The 18,457-nt window shown below is 35.5% G+C and overlaps 1 protein-coding gene across 1 annotated transcript in view; it reads left to right on the top strand.

Moving 5' to 3' along the window:
* Positions 1 to 18,457, top strand: part of LOC134251988 (uncharacterized) — a 43,172-nt gene that overhangs the window by 11,826 nt on the left and 12,889 nt on the right. Inside the window, exons 8-9 of the mRNA XM_062734391.1 lie at positions 2,765 to 3,298; positions 12,240 to 12,337. Coding sequence (XP_062590375.1) covers positions 2,765 to 3,298; positions 12,240 to 12,337 — 632 coding nt within the window. The remainder of the gene's footprint in view (positions 1 to 2,764; positions 3,299 to 12,239; positions 12,338 to 18,457) is intronic.

Here is an 18,457-nt window from a genome sequence, read left to right as displayed (position 1 = left end):
AGATTTTGTCCTGATGTAATTAAAAAGTTATAACATTTGTTGTGTCGTCAGATGAAACCCGGAGTTTCCCTCTATTAATTTATAATTAATTACATGTAGGGGTGCATTTTGTGTAATGTTTTTCATACGATATATAAATCTTTTTTTAAATGCCTCACACATCATTTTCTTTTCCGTAAGGATTCTTTAATTGGAATTAAGCATTTGTAACAAACGGTTTATTTTCTAAAGATATGATAAATTGGTATTTTTTCAAATAACGATCGTAATTTTTTTTTTATCTTCCAAGAGTCAATGAACGTAACGCTGATGTGATGTACATGTATGCAAATTGATAATATATATATACCCTCTGGCAGTATTTTTTTTTCATATACTGTACTAGCTTTAAGCTACAAGCCTTCAAAATATATTGATTAATACAGGAAAAAAAATCAAACAAAATTGACTGAAATAACAAGTAAATCAAAAATGTGAACAAGTCTTAAATATACCGTTTTAAAGAAATTTTATCCCATGGTACTTTAAATTCTAAATTTTATCCCATGGTACTTTAAATTCTAATTACCAATTTGAAAAGGAATTGACCATCGATAGCTCGCAACACTGGACACGATGTCGCATTGATCTGCTCAAAGCATGAAAGTGAATAGATTTGAGTCACGTGTTCAATGCTTTGTTATGCATGAGGTCAACGGCGGGTTGAAATTTGTAAACAAGGTGCCTTTACTATAGAGACAGGTACCCGTGATTTTTGCACTTTTTTGGAAAATAACATGTGAGCGCACGACTGTTTCAATTTCTTTCATGAATTAAAATGACAAGTTTAACTCTTTACATTGACCCTATTTACTACAACTTGAAACATCAATGCGCTCATATAAAAATTGGGCTTTCAAAATGGGGGTGTGGCCTAAAGTCTATAGGAAATCGATGTAAACAACATACCCCTGCTATATTAATCAGATAAATACCCAATTACAGTGCAAGTATGTGAAAATTGAAAATGAAATTGATAAACTACAATGTTTGATGAAAAGATTAAGAAAAAAATATGTAGGAATTCTTTAAACTTATTTTTTGTAAATTATCGGGGGGCCAAATGTGGACGTTTAAACGATTCATTCTTTTACACACATTTTCAACACTGAGTCACAATTTTATAAGATTCTGCCACTTTGCGTTGCAAACATTACTCACGTCATCTATCTGAATATAGATCTATGAAAAAATATTGCTGATTTCTAAAGAAAAAGATTTTTTTGTGTTATTTATCCAAGTCATCGGTGTCCCTAGGAAATAATGTGACTGCTCCGTGTCGCCGAATACTGTGTCGGCCGATCCTGTTCTTTTAGCCGACAAGACCAGAAAAATTTAATCGCCCGACCATCGGCTTAAATGTGACCTAGGCATAAAAGAGTTCAAGATTTACCTAAAACTTGGCCTAAAGATTACTTACGCATGTATGTGTGATTCTGATAAAAGATCAGAAGGTCAAATGTAATAAAAAGATGAAAAGATAAAAGAAAGATGAATTATTTTTCAAATTTTTTATTAGCTCACCTGAGTTGAAGGCTCAAGTTAGCTTTTCTGATCACATTTTGTCCGGCGTCCGTCTAGCTGTCTGTTGGCTTGTCTGTCTGTAAACTTTTCATATTTTCACTTCTTCTCAAGAACCGCTGGGCAATTTCAACCAAACTTACCACAAAGTATCCTTGGGTGAAGGGGATTCTAGTTTGTTCAAATGAAGTTCCACGCCCTTTTCCAAGGGGAGATATTTATGAATTAACGAAAAATTAATGGAATTTTTAAAAAAAATCTTCTTCTCAAGAACCACTTGGCCAGGAAAGACGAAACTCATGTGAGGTCATCCTCAGGTAGTGAAGATTCAAGTTTATTCAAATCATGACCCCCGGGTCTAGGGTGGGGCCAAAATGGCCGACCCAATTTTTACATAGGAATATATAAGAAAAATCTTTGAAAATCTTTTTCACCAGAACCACTGGGCCAGGAAAGATGAAACTCAAGTGCAATCATCCTCAGGTAGTATAGATTCAAATTTGAACAAATCATGACCCCCCGTGGCTAGGGTGGGGCCAAAATGGCCGACCAAAGTTTTACAGAGGAATATATAGGAGAAATCTTTAAAAATCTAAAGATGAAACTCATTTGGAATCATCCTCAGGTAGTGTAGATTCAAGTTTGCTCAAATCATGACCCCCGGGGCTAGGGTTGGGCCAAAATGGCCAACCCACGTTTTACATAGGGATATAAAGGGAAACCTTTTAAAATATTCTTGTCAAGTACTTCAAAGCTATGATTAGTGATATTTATATGGAATCATCCTCAGGTAGTGTAGATTCTAGTTTGTTCACATTATGAATGCCATTCAAGCCCGATGTGCTCAGGTGAGCGCTGTGGCCCCTGGGCCTCTTGTTTAAATTTGTGACATGCAAACTTTGAATGTTCAGTATTAGTAAAGATTCAAATGAGCTGAATCATGACCTTGAAAATTAAACCAAGGTCATTGAATTAAACTTATCATAATTCCATTATAAACTTGAACAACTCTTTTAAATTCATGTACAGAGAGAGATAGAGAGAGAGAGAGAGAGGTTAGACCTTCGTGCCTGACTTGTTCTAAATTTCATTAAATAAGTTGGATCAGCTAAGCAAATGATGTTCAAAGCTTGTTTGTAATTTATAGAAATTAATAGAATGATTAAAAAGAAAAAAGAATCAAATATTTTGTTTTGTTTTGCAGTAAACACATCAAGCCAAAAACAACGCTTTAAAGTTAAAATTGATGAATCAAGCGAACAAAAGAGTATTTCAGAACAGCCTGCAGTTTTATTAGGTGACATGAAAAGGTTGAACGTTAAAGAGAAAGGATATCAAAAGGAGACAGGTAGTAGAACAAGTGATAAAGAATCGTCCAGTGATGAAGAAATGGCACATGAGAGCTTGAATTTGGCTGAATCACGTAAAGGAAATGAAGCTGCTGCCTTCCTGGAAAAGGAAAAGGAAATAGTTGAAGACGGCAGACAAAATGTTCCTGAGAAGTCAGAAATATCAGGAATTTTACATGTTTCCAAAGATGTATCGGGTGATCCAGAGAAAAAAATTACTATGGTGGACTTTGCAGGGCAGTGTTCATATTATGCCTCACACCAGATATTTCTTAGTCCTCGTGCTTTCTTCATTCTGGTGCTGAATATGGAGAAGAAGTTTGATGATATGGTTGGAAAAGAAGTCTGTAGCCAGGAAGGTTCCATTTACGAAGGATGGACACATAAAGGTATGTTTTTATTACATAATAAGTGTTTATTATATGCATTTGTCTTGTTTCTATTGAAGCAAATGCATTATAAGCATGCAATACTTTCTGCTTAATTTTATAATTGATAAGCAGTCTCATTTGAAGTCATCATTTCGTAAGTTCTATGGCAGATACAATAACCTTGTCAGCTAAAACAATTTATAATTGAGTCCAAAAACTGATTAGTTTTTCACTATTTGTTAGTCCATATTTATACACAGAATTGGCAATGGATATACCCTAATTTCCCGACCATGACAAGGAGCATACGGTGGGTATGACTGACGGGCATGGGATGTTCACTCCTGCTTGACACCTGATCCCAGTTCTGATGTTTTGGAGGTCCATGTTTGCTTTGCTCCTTTTTTGTATTCTTCGTATTCGGACTTTTGATCTTGAATACTCCTTCTTATCTCCATTTTTTGCTCTTCTGAGCCAAAGGCTCAAAGAGCTAATGATATGGCCATTTGTGCAGTGTGCGTTAACTTTTTAGAATATGGGCCGTAACTCAAGAACCCCTTGATGACCAATCAGTGTCAAATTGGCCTAAGGGTACCATTTGTATTAAAATAAGGGTTGGGACCCTTAAACAAGGGGAGATAATCGGGAAAACAAAACCAAAAGTACTGGTTGCTAAAAAATCTTCTCCAGAACCACCGGGCAGATTTTCAACAAACTTACATACAAAGATCAGGATATGTCAAAGATTTAAATTTGCACGGGGAATTACTCAGGGGCAAAGGGCATGGTCTCAAGGTCACTTCAAAGTTGACCTAAATTTACAATTAATCAAACGTTTAATATATTTTGCTTGCTATAAGAACTAGGATCATCAAATCTTGTAAGTTGATGCATCTTAGGACTTCACATCATGTTAAGTCAAAAGTAGGTCAGGGTGAACTACTTTTAAAAGTTTGTGGGCATTTGTTTTCAATATGATTTGAAGGCATATTTTGGACACTTTAAGGCCTATGATCATCAAACTTTGTCTGTTGATGTATCTTGGGTCTTCGAACAACGTCAACTTAAAAGTAGGTCACCGTGACCTTACCTTTTGAACTTTATAACTAATCCTCTTAAACATTTAATCCCATTATTGAGACACTGAAAAGTTTAGAATCATCAAATCTGGTAAGTTATTGGGACATCTGGTAAGCATCTTGGGACCTTAAAACATCTTCATTAAAAAGGAGGTCACTGTGACCTACTTTTTGAATTTTGCAGGCATTTGTTAATTTTGTCAAATTGTTTAAAAGGCATATTTTGTTTATCTTCAGACCTACAATCATCAAACTTGGTCAGTAGATGCATTTTTGGACTTTGAAAAATGTCAACCAAATTGTAGGTCACAATGACCTACTTTCAACATTTTATGGCCTTATTTAAGTATCTTAGGTATTTATTGGCTTAGAATCATCAAATTTTTTGAGTCGATGCCTTTTGGGTTTTCAGAGAGCAACCAAAAAGTAGGTCACAGTGACCTTCTTTTGACATTTTATGGCTTTATTTAAGTATCTCCGTTACTTATTGGCCTAGAATCATCAAACTTTGTCAGTTGATGCATCTTGGGTTATCGGAAAGTAATGACCAAAAATTAGGTCACTGTGACCTACTTTTGCGGTTTTGTGGCTATATTCAAGTATCTCTGGTAATTATTGATGTAAAATCATCAAACTTTGTCAATTGACGTACTTGGGTTTTTAGAGATTGTCGACCAAAAAGTAGGTCACAGTGACGTACTTTTGACATTTAATGGCTATATTTAAGTATCTCAGGCACTTATTGGCTTAGAATAATCAAACTTTGTCAGTTGAGGCATCTTGGGTTTTCTGAGAATGTTGATCAAAAAGTAGGTCATGGTGACCTACTTTTGAATATCTCAGGTACTTATTAGCTTAGAATCATCCAATTTTTGGGAGTTGAACTATGTTCAATCTCCCATGGTCATCACTTATTTAACATGCCCAGTAATTTGTGTTGATTGTATAGAGCCGAAAGCGAGGCTACTGTGTCGGCTGATTTACTCCGATGATATTCAACAGAAAACATGCATAAACATCCGCCACAAATAGTTCATTTCATTTTCTCCTGAATTGATCTAATTTTCATAATTTGAAATGTAAGTAAATGTTATAATGATAAAGTAATCTTATTTTGAATATCAGATTTCGTTCAAAGTAAAACTAAATTATAAAGAACCTCAAAAGTTTTTCGTAATGGAACTCATTTTTTTTGTGGCGTCATACACTGAAAAAGATACGATCAACAACTCTACATACTAACGGCAAGCGGTATAGTCGTCCTGACGCCCGACGGTCCCGGATTTTTAGCAATTTTTTTTTACCGGTGCACAGAATTTATTCAAAATTTTCATGAACATTTTCTTTGTTTAAATGAATTCATTAATGCATAAAAACTTTAGGAAACATGCGTATTTATTACTAAATCAGCAGTATCACCTGCCAAAAGCGGTAAATCTAGTAGTCTGTTATAAATGTTAAAACCAAAAAAACGGACACTGATGTTTTCGTAAAATCATTTCGTAAATACAACAAAATGTTTTTTTTAATAAAAGGAAAACCTCATTTAAATACCAGATAACTCGTACGCACACAAACTCTCACATATACCACTGTTTTTATGTTTGGTCATTAAATATTTGTTTTAAACTTGGTGTTGCTTTTTTCTTCACAATATTAAAAAAGATTAAGTTCTGACGTACTCCATGTATATTGTTCGTGTAATTGGAATACATTTATATTCACAGAGAAGTTTTATATAACAACCTTTTAGCTCTTAAAAGGATGCTGTGTTAAAATCCACACTTTATCAACATTGATATTATTCCTGCGAAACTGAAATAATCATAACACATGGATAAAGGTGCTAAGGAAAAATATCTTACAAATTTGAAGACTGTGAGCAGTGAATTATATAAATGATCAACCGCCTCTAATATAAATATAATAGCAGTGTCCATGTTTTGCAATGGGAAACCCAAAATATGTGTAGGATGGAAAAGTATAATAGAAGGTGCACAATGGCAATATGTAATAAAGATTCTATGAAAATTTCGTTCAGTGGTGTAAGAGGAGTTGCGGATAAGGGATGGGTATACCTAACAAACAGATAGACAGAAATTCCGATTAATAAATACCCTCCCGCTTTTCAAGCAGGGGGTACAAAAAAAGGACTAATGTAGGCAGGCAACAATATGGCCCTGCATTTTTTTGCTATTCAATGTCTCCGAATGTCTTTCTCAAGATTTTTGCAACTCAAAAAATCTGAAACAGTTGTCTTTATTTGAAATAATAATATTGTTCACTCACTTAACCTCCCGATCAAAGATTTTATTTAACACCACGTTCAACTCCCATGAGTGCTTTCAGTACTTTGATTTTAATTTAGGCATCTCGGGTTTTCGGAAAGTGACGACCAAAAATTAGGTCACCGTGACCTACTTTTGACATTTTTATGCCCCGCCATGAATATGGCCGGGGCATATAGTGTTTGTCACGTCCGTCTTCCGTCCTTCCATCCTTCTGTCCTTCCGTCTTCCGTCACACTTTGTGTTTAGCTGTGTTCAAAGCTAAGTTTCAAAGAAACTATCCAAGATATTTGCATCAAACTTCATATGCTGATAGATATTGATGAGAGCTATGCAACTGCATCAACATTTTTTTTTACCTTGACCTTTCCTTTGACCCTGACCTCACTTCTTAAATTAGTGTTTAGCTCAGTTTTAAACATATCATTCAAGATGGTGCTATCAAACTTCACATGTTGTCAGATACAAACTAGCACGAATGATGCATCTAGTGATGAACAATACCAGACTTGCTTCGGATGCTGGATCTGACCTACATTTTCCAGATGAGTGACCAGGTTAAAGTTTTTTGAGCAGGTCCATTCCTAAGGAACTATAATCCCTACTCGGACCAAACTGGCATGGATGATGCATCTAAGGATGGAAACTACCAGACTTGCTTCGGATGCTGGATCTTATCTACATTTTCCAGATGAGTGACCAGGTTAAAGTTTTTGGAGCAGGTCCATTTCCAAGGAACTATACAGACTGCTACCCAAACCAAACTTGCACGGATGATGCAGCTAGTGATGAACACTACCAGACTTGCTTCGGATGCTGGATCTGACCTATATTTTGATTCCCAAGTAAATATATGCCCTACATGAACCAAACTTGCATGGATGATGCATCTAGGGATGGATACTACCAGACTTGCTTCGGATGCTGGATCTGACCTATATTTTGATTCCAAAGTAACTATAAGTCCTACCTGAACCAAAATTGCATGGATGATGCATCTAGGGATGGACACTACCAGACTTGCTTTGGATGCTGGATCGGACCTTTATTTTGATTCCCAAGTAACTTTAAGCCCTACCTGAACCAAACTTGCATGGATGATGCATCTAGGGATGGACACTACCAGACTTGCTTTGGATGCTGGATCTGACCTACATTTTATTCCCTTATAACTATAAGCCCTACCTGAACCAAACTGATCAAATTTTATAAACATACAAATTTTCATGTTGCTTTACTAATATATCATCGTGCTTTACTAATATATCATCGGCGGGGCATTCATGTCCTATGGACATATTTCTAGTATGGTTATAATTAATTATATCAGGTTTTAATTTGCTCGGAATCATCAAATTTTGTAATTTGAGTCATCTTAGGGTATTGGAGAATGTCGACCAAGAATACAGGATGAAAATCCACCATTCAGTCGACTGAATGGTAACTGAATGGCCACTGAATGGTCACTGAAAGGTCACTGAAAAGACCCTTTCCCGTGACTTTTCCGTGATCATTCAGTTACCATTCAGTCGACTGAATGGCACATACATTTCAGTGACCTTTCCGTGATCATTCAGTTGAATCTTTTTATTGAATAATCGGCTTATTTTTTTCCCTAAAAATTTTATTTTACTTTTCCCTGGTATTATATATTTAGCATTAAATGTATCTAAATCCAAAATAAAAAAAAAAATAGGAAAAAATTAATACAAGAAAAAAAATTGCTTCTATGCCGAGATTCGAACTTCGGTCTCCTGCTCAGGTGTCCGCGACCTTATCGATTACGCTACGATTTCTTGTTAAGAATTGAGGATTTAATATCAATTTATTGATAGAAATCGATAGAACAATCAGTCCACCTGTTGTATCGAGGAGCTGCGATGTGTATATATCTTGTATATCTTTTGTATATTCTATGTTAGTTGCGCGGATTTTGGGAACAGACTAATTAATTACACATCTCCTATCGGGATGATGACAATTATCAGAGACGGGCACCTGTTCCTGTGTCAAAGATTTAAGATCGTTGTATATAAATTCTCTATCTAGAAACTTAGTAGAATGATTTTATTAAATCAATATCATTAAGAAAGCTAAAATCTACTATATTTTTTTTTTCTACAAGAGGCATGTATATACGATTTATTTATTCTTGTAATTAAAATTGAATTGAAAATAATGTCTTTCAAAAACTAAATATCCTGCAGTTTTGACAATGACATAATTAAGAAACGAAATTGATCAGTAAATACTTGCGATCTTCAAGAAATGGTTTAAATAATATAAATTCTGTCTGATCAATCAAAACTATATATTTCCATGAAAAAATACACGTATAAGCACTATAGAATGTTATGCATTTATTTAAATTTTGAATCGGTTATCGGATCATAATTTTTTATCACTTGAAGAATTTTTGTTTTCTAAATGTAGCTAGAATATTAAAAATCATTTTGAATAAGTCTCACATATTTTATAAAATTATAATAATTACTTAGACATATTCTAAGGTACCCGAATTTGATCACGATAAGTAAAAAAAACCATAATTAAGATTGAATAATAAATCTTTATTCAAAATATTGCTTCCTTGTTAAGGAAAAATATCTGATTATAAAATAATACGCTAGTGAAAAAATTGCTACATTGAGACTTAAATATCACTGAAAGGTGGCGGAAAGGTCACCGAAAGACGACAGAAAGGTCACTGAAAGTCGACGGAATGGTCACTGAAAGACGACAGAAAGGTCACTGAAAGTTGATGGAAAGGTCACTGAAAGTTGAAGGAAAGACCACTGAAAGTTGACGGAAATGTGTCCGCTGAATGGTGACTGAAAGGTATCTGAAATGTGACTGAAAGGCAACTAAAAGGTCACTGAAATGTGTGTGCCATTCAGTGGCTGAATGGCCACTGAAAAGTTACTGAAAGCCGCCTTTCAGTTTTAACTGAAAGGTCTTGTTTCTTCCTGTGGAAGTAGGTCATGGTGACCTAATTTTGAATATCTCAGGTACTTATTGGCTTAGAATCGTCAAACTTTGACAGTTTAGGCATCTTGGGTTTTCGGAGAACGTCGACCAAAACGTAGGTCACAGTGACCTACTTTTGACATTTGATGGCTTTATTTAATTATATTTTGTACTTATTGGCTTGGAATCATCAAACTTTGTCAGTTGAGTCATCTTAGGGTATCGGAGAATGTCGACCAAGAAGAAGGTCACGGTGACCTACTTTTGAATATGTCAGGTACTTATCGGCTTAGAATCATCAATCTTTGTCAATTATTGTATCTTGAGTCATCAGAAAATTTCAATTAAAAGGTTGGTCACTGTGACCTACTTAAGGTATTTTATAATTATATTATATTTTTTTTCAGTCTTAACTGGCTAAATATTATCAACCTTTGTCATTTCATGCATTTTGGGTCTTATGATACTAACAGAGTTCAAGGCTTCTAATAGAAGTGATAGATTGTACAATTTATCAGAAGAGTGATCCAAGGCCCTTAGGCATCTTGTTCATTATAAACAGGTAGACCAATCTTAAGAATTTCATAATTATGCATGTATATACATGATAGAAAACTGTCACTTAATTTGAGAAAGTTTGCAGCTCATCTGAGACTTAAGTATCCTTGTGTAAAGGGAATTCAAGTTCGTACAAATGAAGGGCCACATCCTCCAAGGGGGGATACTTACATGTATGATGTCTTGAAAATTAATGGAATCATTTATAAACGCAACACAGTTAAGGTGCGCAATGGAAATATCGACTAAATTTTGTATTTAAAAATGTATTCGTAATCGGGATGGCGATTATGTTATTACATCATTTATATCGGATAATTGTAATTATGATTAATAAATACATATCGAGGAAGATTATATTTTATATTGAGACTAGTCACATGATGCGACAGTCAAGCGATTTTAGCACATTGACATAAAGTATTGATGTTACATATAAATATCACTAGTGCAAGGCCATAACCAAGTTAAATTTCAAAGTTTAGTATAGAAATATTTTCAACAGGCATTGTAGTTTCTAAAAAGTGCTGCGATCCTGTCTAAATTCTGCAATTTTATTGTTAAAATTTTACTTGTATGACCGAATGCTATATTTTTTGCTGGTCAGTGGCATGAAATATTGATATAATTAAATTGTTTTTAAGATTTCATCAGGATCGCAGCACTTTTCAGATACCTTAATAGTTCTATTGTTGAAATGTAAAAGCTTACTTTGATCCATAGAGTGTATGCCCTTGCACTAGATCGATTTATTAAGACCCCCCCCCCATTACCCTCCGATGTATTTGCATACAAATATACGGCAGTGTCAATTAAATACGTAATGTACAGAAAATATATTAATAAAAAAGTGAAAAAGACATTAAGTTCGAGTTATTGGCCCATAGAATATCTGTAAATAATATTTTATTTAATTAGAGAATACATATTTTGTTCAGAAAATATTACTTGATCTGTCTCTCACTGCACATAAACTACGTCACTTTGTAAGAAATGACGTCATATTGACAAGTGTATTGCGATCAGTGACTTGTTTATAACTTGTAATGTTGGATTTAACTAACGACAAAACAACACGCTGTAGTAAGTTTTTATGTAGTTTGATGATTTCTTACTGGTTAAATTAGCAGATAAACTCATTTTGTTGTATTTTAAAGAAATGTTGTATGACGTATATTGTGTATGATGTCATAGTCAAGATTTCCCGTACAAATTAGGCTCCGCCTCCTCTTTGTAACCTTAACTGTGCTGCGAATCTTTTTAAGGTTTACATCTAGAATGTCTTCAGACTTTCTGTTGCTGTATCTATTATGACGTCATTATTACTTTAAACTTTCTTTTTCCCGTACTTTACGGAACCAATAGAATTATGTAGAAAATGAAGTATTTTCATGGAATGTAATAAGAAATCTCATGAAAAGTAGTCCGGATACCTATATTAAACTTGACTTAATTTAAGGAAGATACCAAGAACATACAAATAACCGTTTTCTGAGAGACTGTAGGTAATCTGGATACATTTTCTTCGTCTGATACAGAAAAAAAAAATCCATATTCATGTATATATGAATTTCTTAATTATTCATTGAAAATCACAGTTAAAAATGTGATTTTTGCATCTTGTTTATTTACAAAATTTATGCCCCATAACACCTTATTTATCCATTCTTACCTTGTAAAGCATCATTAAAGAATCTCTTCACTTTTCATTGACTAGATCTTGACCTTAAAAAAAACTGTGTTTGAAAATATTAACATTTTATGGAATTCCTGTGAGATAGTGAGATAGTTTAGATCCAAATTTGTTCAAATAATGATCCTTGGGGGAAGGGCTGGGCCACATTGTATGATCAAAGTGTTGCATAAGAATATACGGTAAACTTTTAAATTGGGTGGGGCCACAAGGGATGATCAAAGTTTTACATAGGAATTAATAAGAACAATCTTATTTAAACTGCTTATGAGTGAACTATCAGTTTTCTTTAAATGATTAAGTCAAGAGTGTAGGGTTGGACTAAATTGAAAGAGCAGAATCGTTGTGTAACTGTTCATTTTTATTTTATTCAGATTATCTCACATTCTGGACCAAGTCCATTCATCAATACAGCAGTGAAAAGGCTCCTGTTTTACTGGTGGGCACTCATGCTGAACAAAAGACAAAGGAGGTATCTGAGAGAAGTGTGAAAGCTTGTTTAGCTCTTATATGCCGAAGGAGCAAATAAAATTTTTAGCTCAAGTGAGCTTTTCTGATCACATTTGTCCGGCGTCCGTCTGTCTAGCTGTCTGTCTGTCCGTCTGTCTCTAAACTTTTCACATTTTCGTCTTCTTCTCAAGAACCGCTGGGCCAATTTCAACCAAACTTGGGACAAAATACCCTTGGGTGAAGGGGATTCAAATTTGTTCAAATGAAGGGCCACATCCTTTTCCAACGGGAGATAACTATGAATTAGAGAAAAATAAATGGCATTTCAAAAAAAATCTTTTTCTCAAGAGCCACTGGGCCAGGAAAGATGAAACTCATGTGGAATCATCCTCAGGTAGTGTAGATTTAAGTTTGTTCAAATCATGACACCCCGGGTTAGGGGGGGGGGCAAAAGTGGCCGACCAAAGTTTTACAATGGAAATATAGAGAAAATCTTTAAAAATCTTCTTCTCAAGAACCTCTGGGCCATGAAAGATGAAACTCATGTGGAATCATCCTCAGGTAGTGTAGATTCAAGTATGTTCAAATCATGACATAGGGGTTAGGGTGGGGCCAAAGTGGCCGACCAAAGTTTTACATAGGAATATATAGGAAAAATCTTTAAAATCTTCTTCTCCAGAACCCCTGTGCCAGGAAAGATGAAACTCATGTGGAATCATCCTCAGGTAGTGTAGATTCAAGTTTGTTCAAATCATGACCCTCCGGGGCTAAGGTGGGGCCAAAATGGCCGACCAAAATTATACATAGGGATATATAGGGAAACCTTTTAAAATCTTCTTTTCAAGTACTTCAAAGCCATGGTTAGTGATATTTATATTGAATCATACTCAGGTAGTGTAGATTCTACTTTCTTCAAATCATGACCCCCGGGGGGTTAAAATTCAAGCACCTTCAGTAAACTTTTCGTTCTGATCTGATATGTGCTTTTTTCTAGCCGATGTGCTCAGGTGAGCGCTGTGGCCCCGGGGCCTCTTGTTGGATACATGAACCAACAACCTTGATCTTTTGACCTTGACCTTGGAGATTTCCATACTTGTGAAAAATACTGTAACCTTGGCCATAATTTTTGAACAGTAAGGGATAGGGCTTTCATTCTTCACATATATATAATCCTTGTCAAAAGACCCTTCATTGGATACCTGAATACTAATTACCTTGTCAATGACCTTTTGACCTTGACCTGAGAAAATTGTGCTTATGAAAAAAAATTATCTTTGCCCATAACTTTTGAATTCTAAGGGCTAGTGGTCTCATAGTTCACTTATGTAATCCTCTGAGAAGACCCTTCATTGGATACCAAGAAATTTTACCCTTTGACCTTGGAGTTTGACCTACTTGTAAAAAGAAAACCTTGACCATTCCTTTTAAAGGATTAGGGCTAGTGCTTTCATACTTTTCATATTTATTCCTTGTGACAAGACCTTTCATTTTATAGCAAGAGCTTCGACCTTGACCTTCGAGTTTGGCCTACTTTTTAAAATTTTAGCCTTGGCCATAACTTCTGAACCTCTTTAAAGGGTTCACCACAGCTCATGTTATTTCTGTTGCATTGTATATATGTGTCAACTATAAATAAAATTTCCTGACTTGACTTGACTGAACGGTAAGGGCTAGAGCTTCCATACTTCACATATGTATTTGTTGTGGCAAGACAATTTCTTGGATACCAATAACCTTGTCCTTGAAGATTTCTGTTCTTATGAAAAAAAATTTAACATTATGGCCTATTTTCATATTTCACAATTGTATTCCCAGTGAGAATACCCTACTTTTGGTACCAATATATTAAATTTGGGACATTAAAGAAAATTTTAATCTTTGCTTTGTTGCCATACAGGGGCATCAGTGTTTCACAAACACATCTTGTTTAATACTGAACTGCATTGCGTTGTTTTTCCTAGCTTCTTTGCACATGTGATGAATAGGCATTCATGTCTTTATACAAATATAAAGATAAATATAAGAAAAACCTTTTCAAGAGAAGCAATGATATTAATAATCATATTAAAATTGAAGCATTACTTAGCTTGCTTAGGTAGCTTGAGATTCAGACATGTTTAAATCATAATCCCAATGCGCATTAATGTGTTTAAGCTCAGTAGGACTAAAATTTACCTGTCAACGTTATATATAGTGTAGTGGAGTCGTATATTTTAATTAGAGTTATCTCTCTTGGATCTTGGATGGGGTGCGCGGTTGTCATTGACAACCGGTGCCACCGTCTGGGATCCGGGCGTTTCCGTTCCGCGTCCCTAATCAGTTCGTTCTTTTTAACTACCAGACTTAGACGTTTTTAGGAGTTTGTCTCCAATTTATTTATTTATCTACATATTTATATTGTTACCGTAATATTATTTGGTCAATTCCGATTGCTGAAGTGCTGACACTATCTATAAAGGTAAATACTCGACTACATTTCCCTTGCATTTCATTGTTTACTTGAATATTGTTTTGTTATTTGTTGATTAATAAAATACTATTTATTAAATAAATCAAAGTCATCTATCATATCTGAATAATCGTTATTGTTCTTTATTGTTTACGATCTAGATCTAGTATCTCGTGATAATCCGGGATAATTTTAAGTGGACTTTATTACAGACCACTGTTACAGAAATTTTGGGGGCTTCGTCCGCGGGATACTATGATCAGATCATGTTCTTGTTTTGTTGACATTGTTCATTTTTTCCGTTACTTTTATTAGGCCTGGTGTGATTTTTCATACAGCAATGGCCTCACGTTTATTTGAAAGTCTCAGTACAAGTTTGCGAAATTTGTTTTCGCCTCGCCCTACTACTTTTGAGAGTAATCAAACACAAAATGTGAACCATAATCATATTGTGTCAGGGTCAGATTTGTCAGAGAATAACATGAATGAGAGAATTGTTTTACCTTGTACTTGTTCCTCCGAATTGAATAATCAAGATCAGTTTCATGACGCAGTTGAATTCCCCATGAATACACAAAATAACAAACGCGGAGGTCTATCCTCACAAGAAAGTCAAAATCATCATCAATTTCAGTCAGCGAAAAACAGATTTTGTATGACACAGGGTGATCCCTCCTTAGAATTTCAATTTGCAGATCAATGCAAAACCCCAAACAAAGAGACTTTGTTCTCAGAGAAATTGTGCGAGAATGATGAGAATTCGCAGGTCTTTCAGTCCTATACACCACAGAAAAACAATATCCCTGCCCCGAACACACAGTATCGTTCCTCGTCAACACTTAAACAGCGTGGTTTGTTCCACAGTGAACCGACAACTTCTAGTCACATGATCAATAGGGGTTTCCCAAGGAATGCGGAAGCTTCCGGTGTACAATCAATTCATACACCAATACATTCAACCCCGTGTTTTGAACACAAAGTCCAACGCCCAGAAATTCCCTCTCAAAATTCATTCAATGTTGTTAGAAAAGAAAAAGAACCTGATAAGTTCGATGGGAAAAATGTAGAGTGGCCCGACTATTTAACACATTTTGAACAGGTCGCTTTGTGGAATCAATGGTCAGATGACGAGAAGGCCATACAGTTAGCCATGTCGCTTCGTGGCACCGCACAACGAATACTTAGTGAATTAGCACCGGAACAATTATCAAATTTTTCGTGTCTTAAATTTTCTCTAGCACAGAGGTTTTGTCCCTCTGAACGAGAAACCGCACATAGATGCGAATTTAGGGCTCGAAAAAGACTCAGGGGAGAATCCGTCTCAGATTATGGGTATGCGCTTAATCGTTTGGCAAATCGTGCGTTTCCTAACATACCGATGTCAAGTCGCGAAAATTTAGTTATTGACCAATATATCAGTGGTCTCGGTGACATAGAACTAAAGAAATATGTGCAGTTTGCACACCCCTCGACTTTAGATAAAGCCATTTCCTTGGCAGTAGAGTTTGAGGCGTTTGACGGAGCGCATAACAAGACATTACTCAAACCGCGTAATTCTGAACAAGATTTTTTCTTGAATCAATCTAACGTCCGAGCCGTACAAAAAGAAGGCACTCAGAAAACTCCAAACTCTTACGCGGCAGATGAATCAGTTTTGTCTGAAATAACAAAAACCATGAAAGAACTTCAGTCTGCGGTAAACGAATTAAAACGTACTAACGAATCCAGTTCAAAACTCAAAAATACCGTGAATTCAACCATCAGGTGTTATACCTGTGGCAAATCTGGCCACATTAGTCGAAAATGTCCAGAAAGACCTCACAATTTCCCACAGCAAAATGACAAAGCTAACTCATCGCACCAGTTTCCAAAGAATAACCCAAACGCCGACGGACTGTCCTTGCGACCGAAAGTTCAGTCCATGAAGTATTAGATGAATCTCCGAAACGGTCACCGGGAAGCATTCGGTTATCGGCCTTGACAGGTTCATGCTGGTTTGCTAATGTTTTAATAAAGTCATTATGTATGCAAATGTTGATTGATACAGGGTCTGCCGTTTCACTCATTTCAAAAGATATTTTAGGAAATCTAGGTCTTTGTGACCAACACTTACAAAAAGTGTCTACCGAACTTAAAACTGCAGATGGGGAACCATTACAAGTCTATGGTCAAACTGAAATTACTTTGGGTTTGGGAAAGAAAGAGTTTAATATACCCGTAATAGTGGCAGAATTAGGTGATCTTTCAGGAATATTAGGTTTAGATTTCTTGTCTAAAAATGATGTTTTATTCGATCTCGGAGAAGGTATATTGATTTTTCCTGATTTTCAAGTCCAGCTAGTGAGTGAAGATAATTTTGCTTGTGCGCGGGTTTATCTCGCAAAAGATATAGTCATTCCAGGTTCCTCTGAAATTTTTGTAGAGGGTGATTTAGGAAATTCACGTTTTAAGAGTTTAGAAGGTTTAGTTGAACCTCACTCTGGTGATAGTTTAGGTCAGGAAATATGTGTTCCAAAGTCCCTAGTAAATGTCAGTGATGGCAAGGTCCTTTTTTCGATATTAAATCTTAACCCAGAACCTGTCCAAATAAAGAAAAACACTCAAGTGGCGACCATTCAAGGTATAACAACTGCAACCGATTTGGTTGATAATTTCGAACAAATAGAGAGTACTGAAACTCCGAAAACTGAATGTTTACCTGATCATTTAAAAATCATGTTAGACAACGTTTCGTCTGAACTTACAGAAAACGAGAAAAACGAACTAATTTCGGTTTTATACCGATATACTGACGTGTTCGTGGGTTCAGATGGAAAACTAGGTCGTACTACCAAAGTTACTCACACAATAGACACTGGTAATAATAAACCAATCAAATTACCCCCTCGAAGATTACCTTTAGCTCAGCGAGAAATAGCTGAAAATGAAATACAAAATATGCTCGAACAAGACGTTATTGAACCAAGTTTTTCTCCATGGGCATCTCCCATAGTTTTGGTTAAAAAGAAAGACGGAAGTACTCGATTTTGTGTCGATTACCGCAAATTAAATCATATAACCGTCAAAGATGCGTATCCCCTACCCCGAATTGATGAGTCAATAGATGCACTGTCAGGCTCAATGTACTTTTGTACACTTGATATGGCTAGTGGGTACTGGCAGGTGGCAATGAACGAAAACGATAAAGTAAAAACTGCGTTTGCGACTCATAAAGGACTTTACCAGTTCAAGGTCATGCCTTTTGGCTTAACAAATAGTCCTGCGACATTTGAAAGATTAATGGAATTAATATTACATAGTTTACAATGGGAACGTTGTTTAGTTTACCTAGACGATGTGATTGTTTTCGGAAAAACTTTCACAGAAACGTTATCAAATTTGACAAGAGTTTTTGACCGATTCAGGGACGCAGATCTTAAACTTAAACCTAAAAAATGTATTTTATTTCGTGAAGAAGTATCCTTCTTAGGACACGTTGTGTCAAAAGATGGTGTGAAGTGTGACCCTAAAAAGATTTGTGCAGTTCAAGACTGGAAAACCCCCGAAAATATCACAGAAATAAAAAGTTTCTTGGGTCTAGCCTCATATTATAGGAAATTTATTCCTGAGTTTGCTACAGTGGCATATCCACTCACTCGTTTGACTCAAAAAGATGTTCCATTTACATGGAATAGTTCCAGTGAAAAGGCATTT

The sequence above is a fragment of the Saccostrea cucullata genome, unplaced genomic scaffold (assembly GCF_032062105.1).
Source record: "Saccostrea cucullata isolate Sc308-1 unplaced genomic scaffold, CSIRO_AGI_Scuc_v1 ctg8417, whole genome shotgun sequence".
In the NCBI taxonomy this organism is placed as follows: domain Eukaryota; kingdom Metazoa; phylum Mollusca; class Bivalvia; order Ostreida; family Ostreidae; genus Saccostrea; species Saccostrea cuccullata.
Note: the sequence above shows the minus strand (reverse complement) of the source record. Positions and strands in the feature narration are given on the sequence as shown.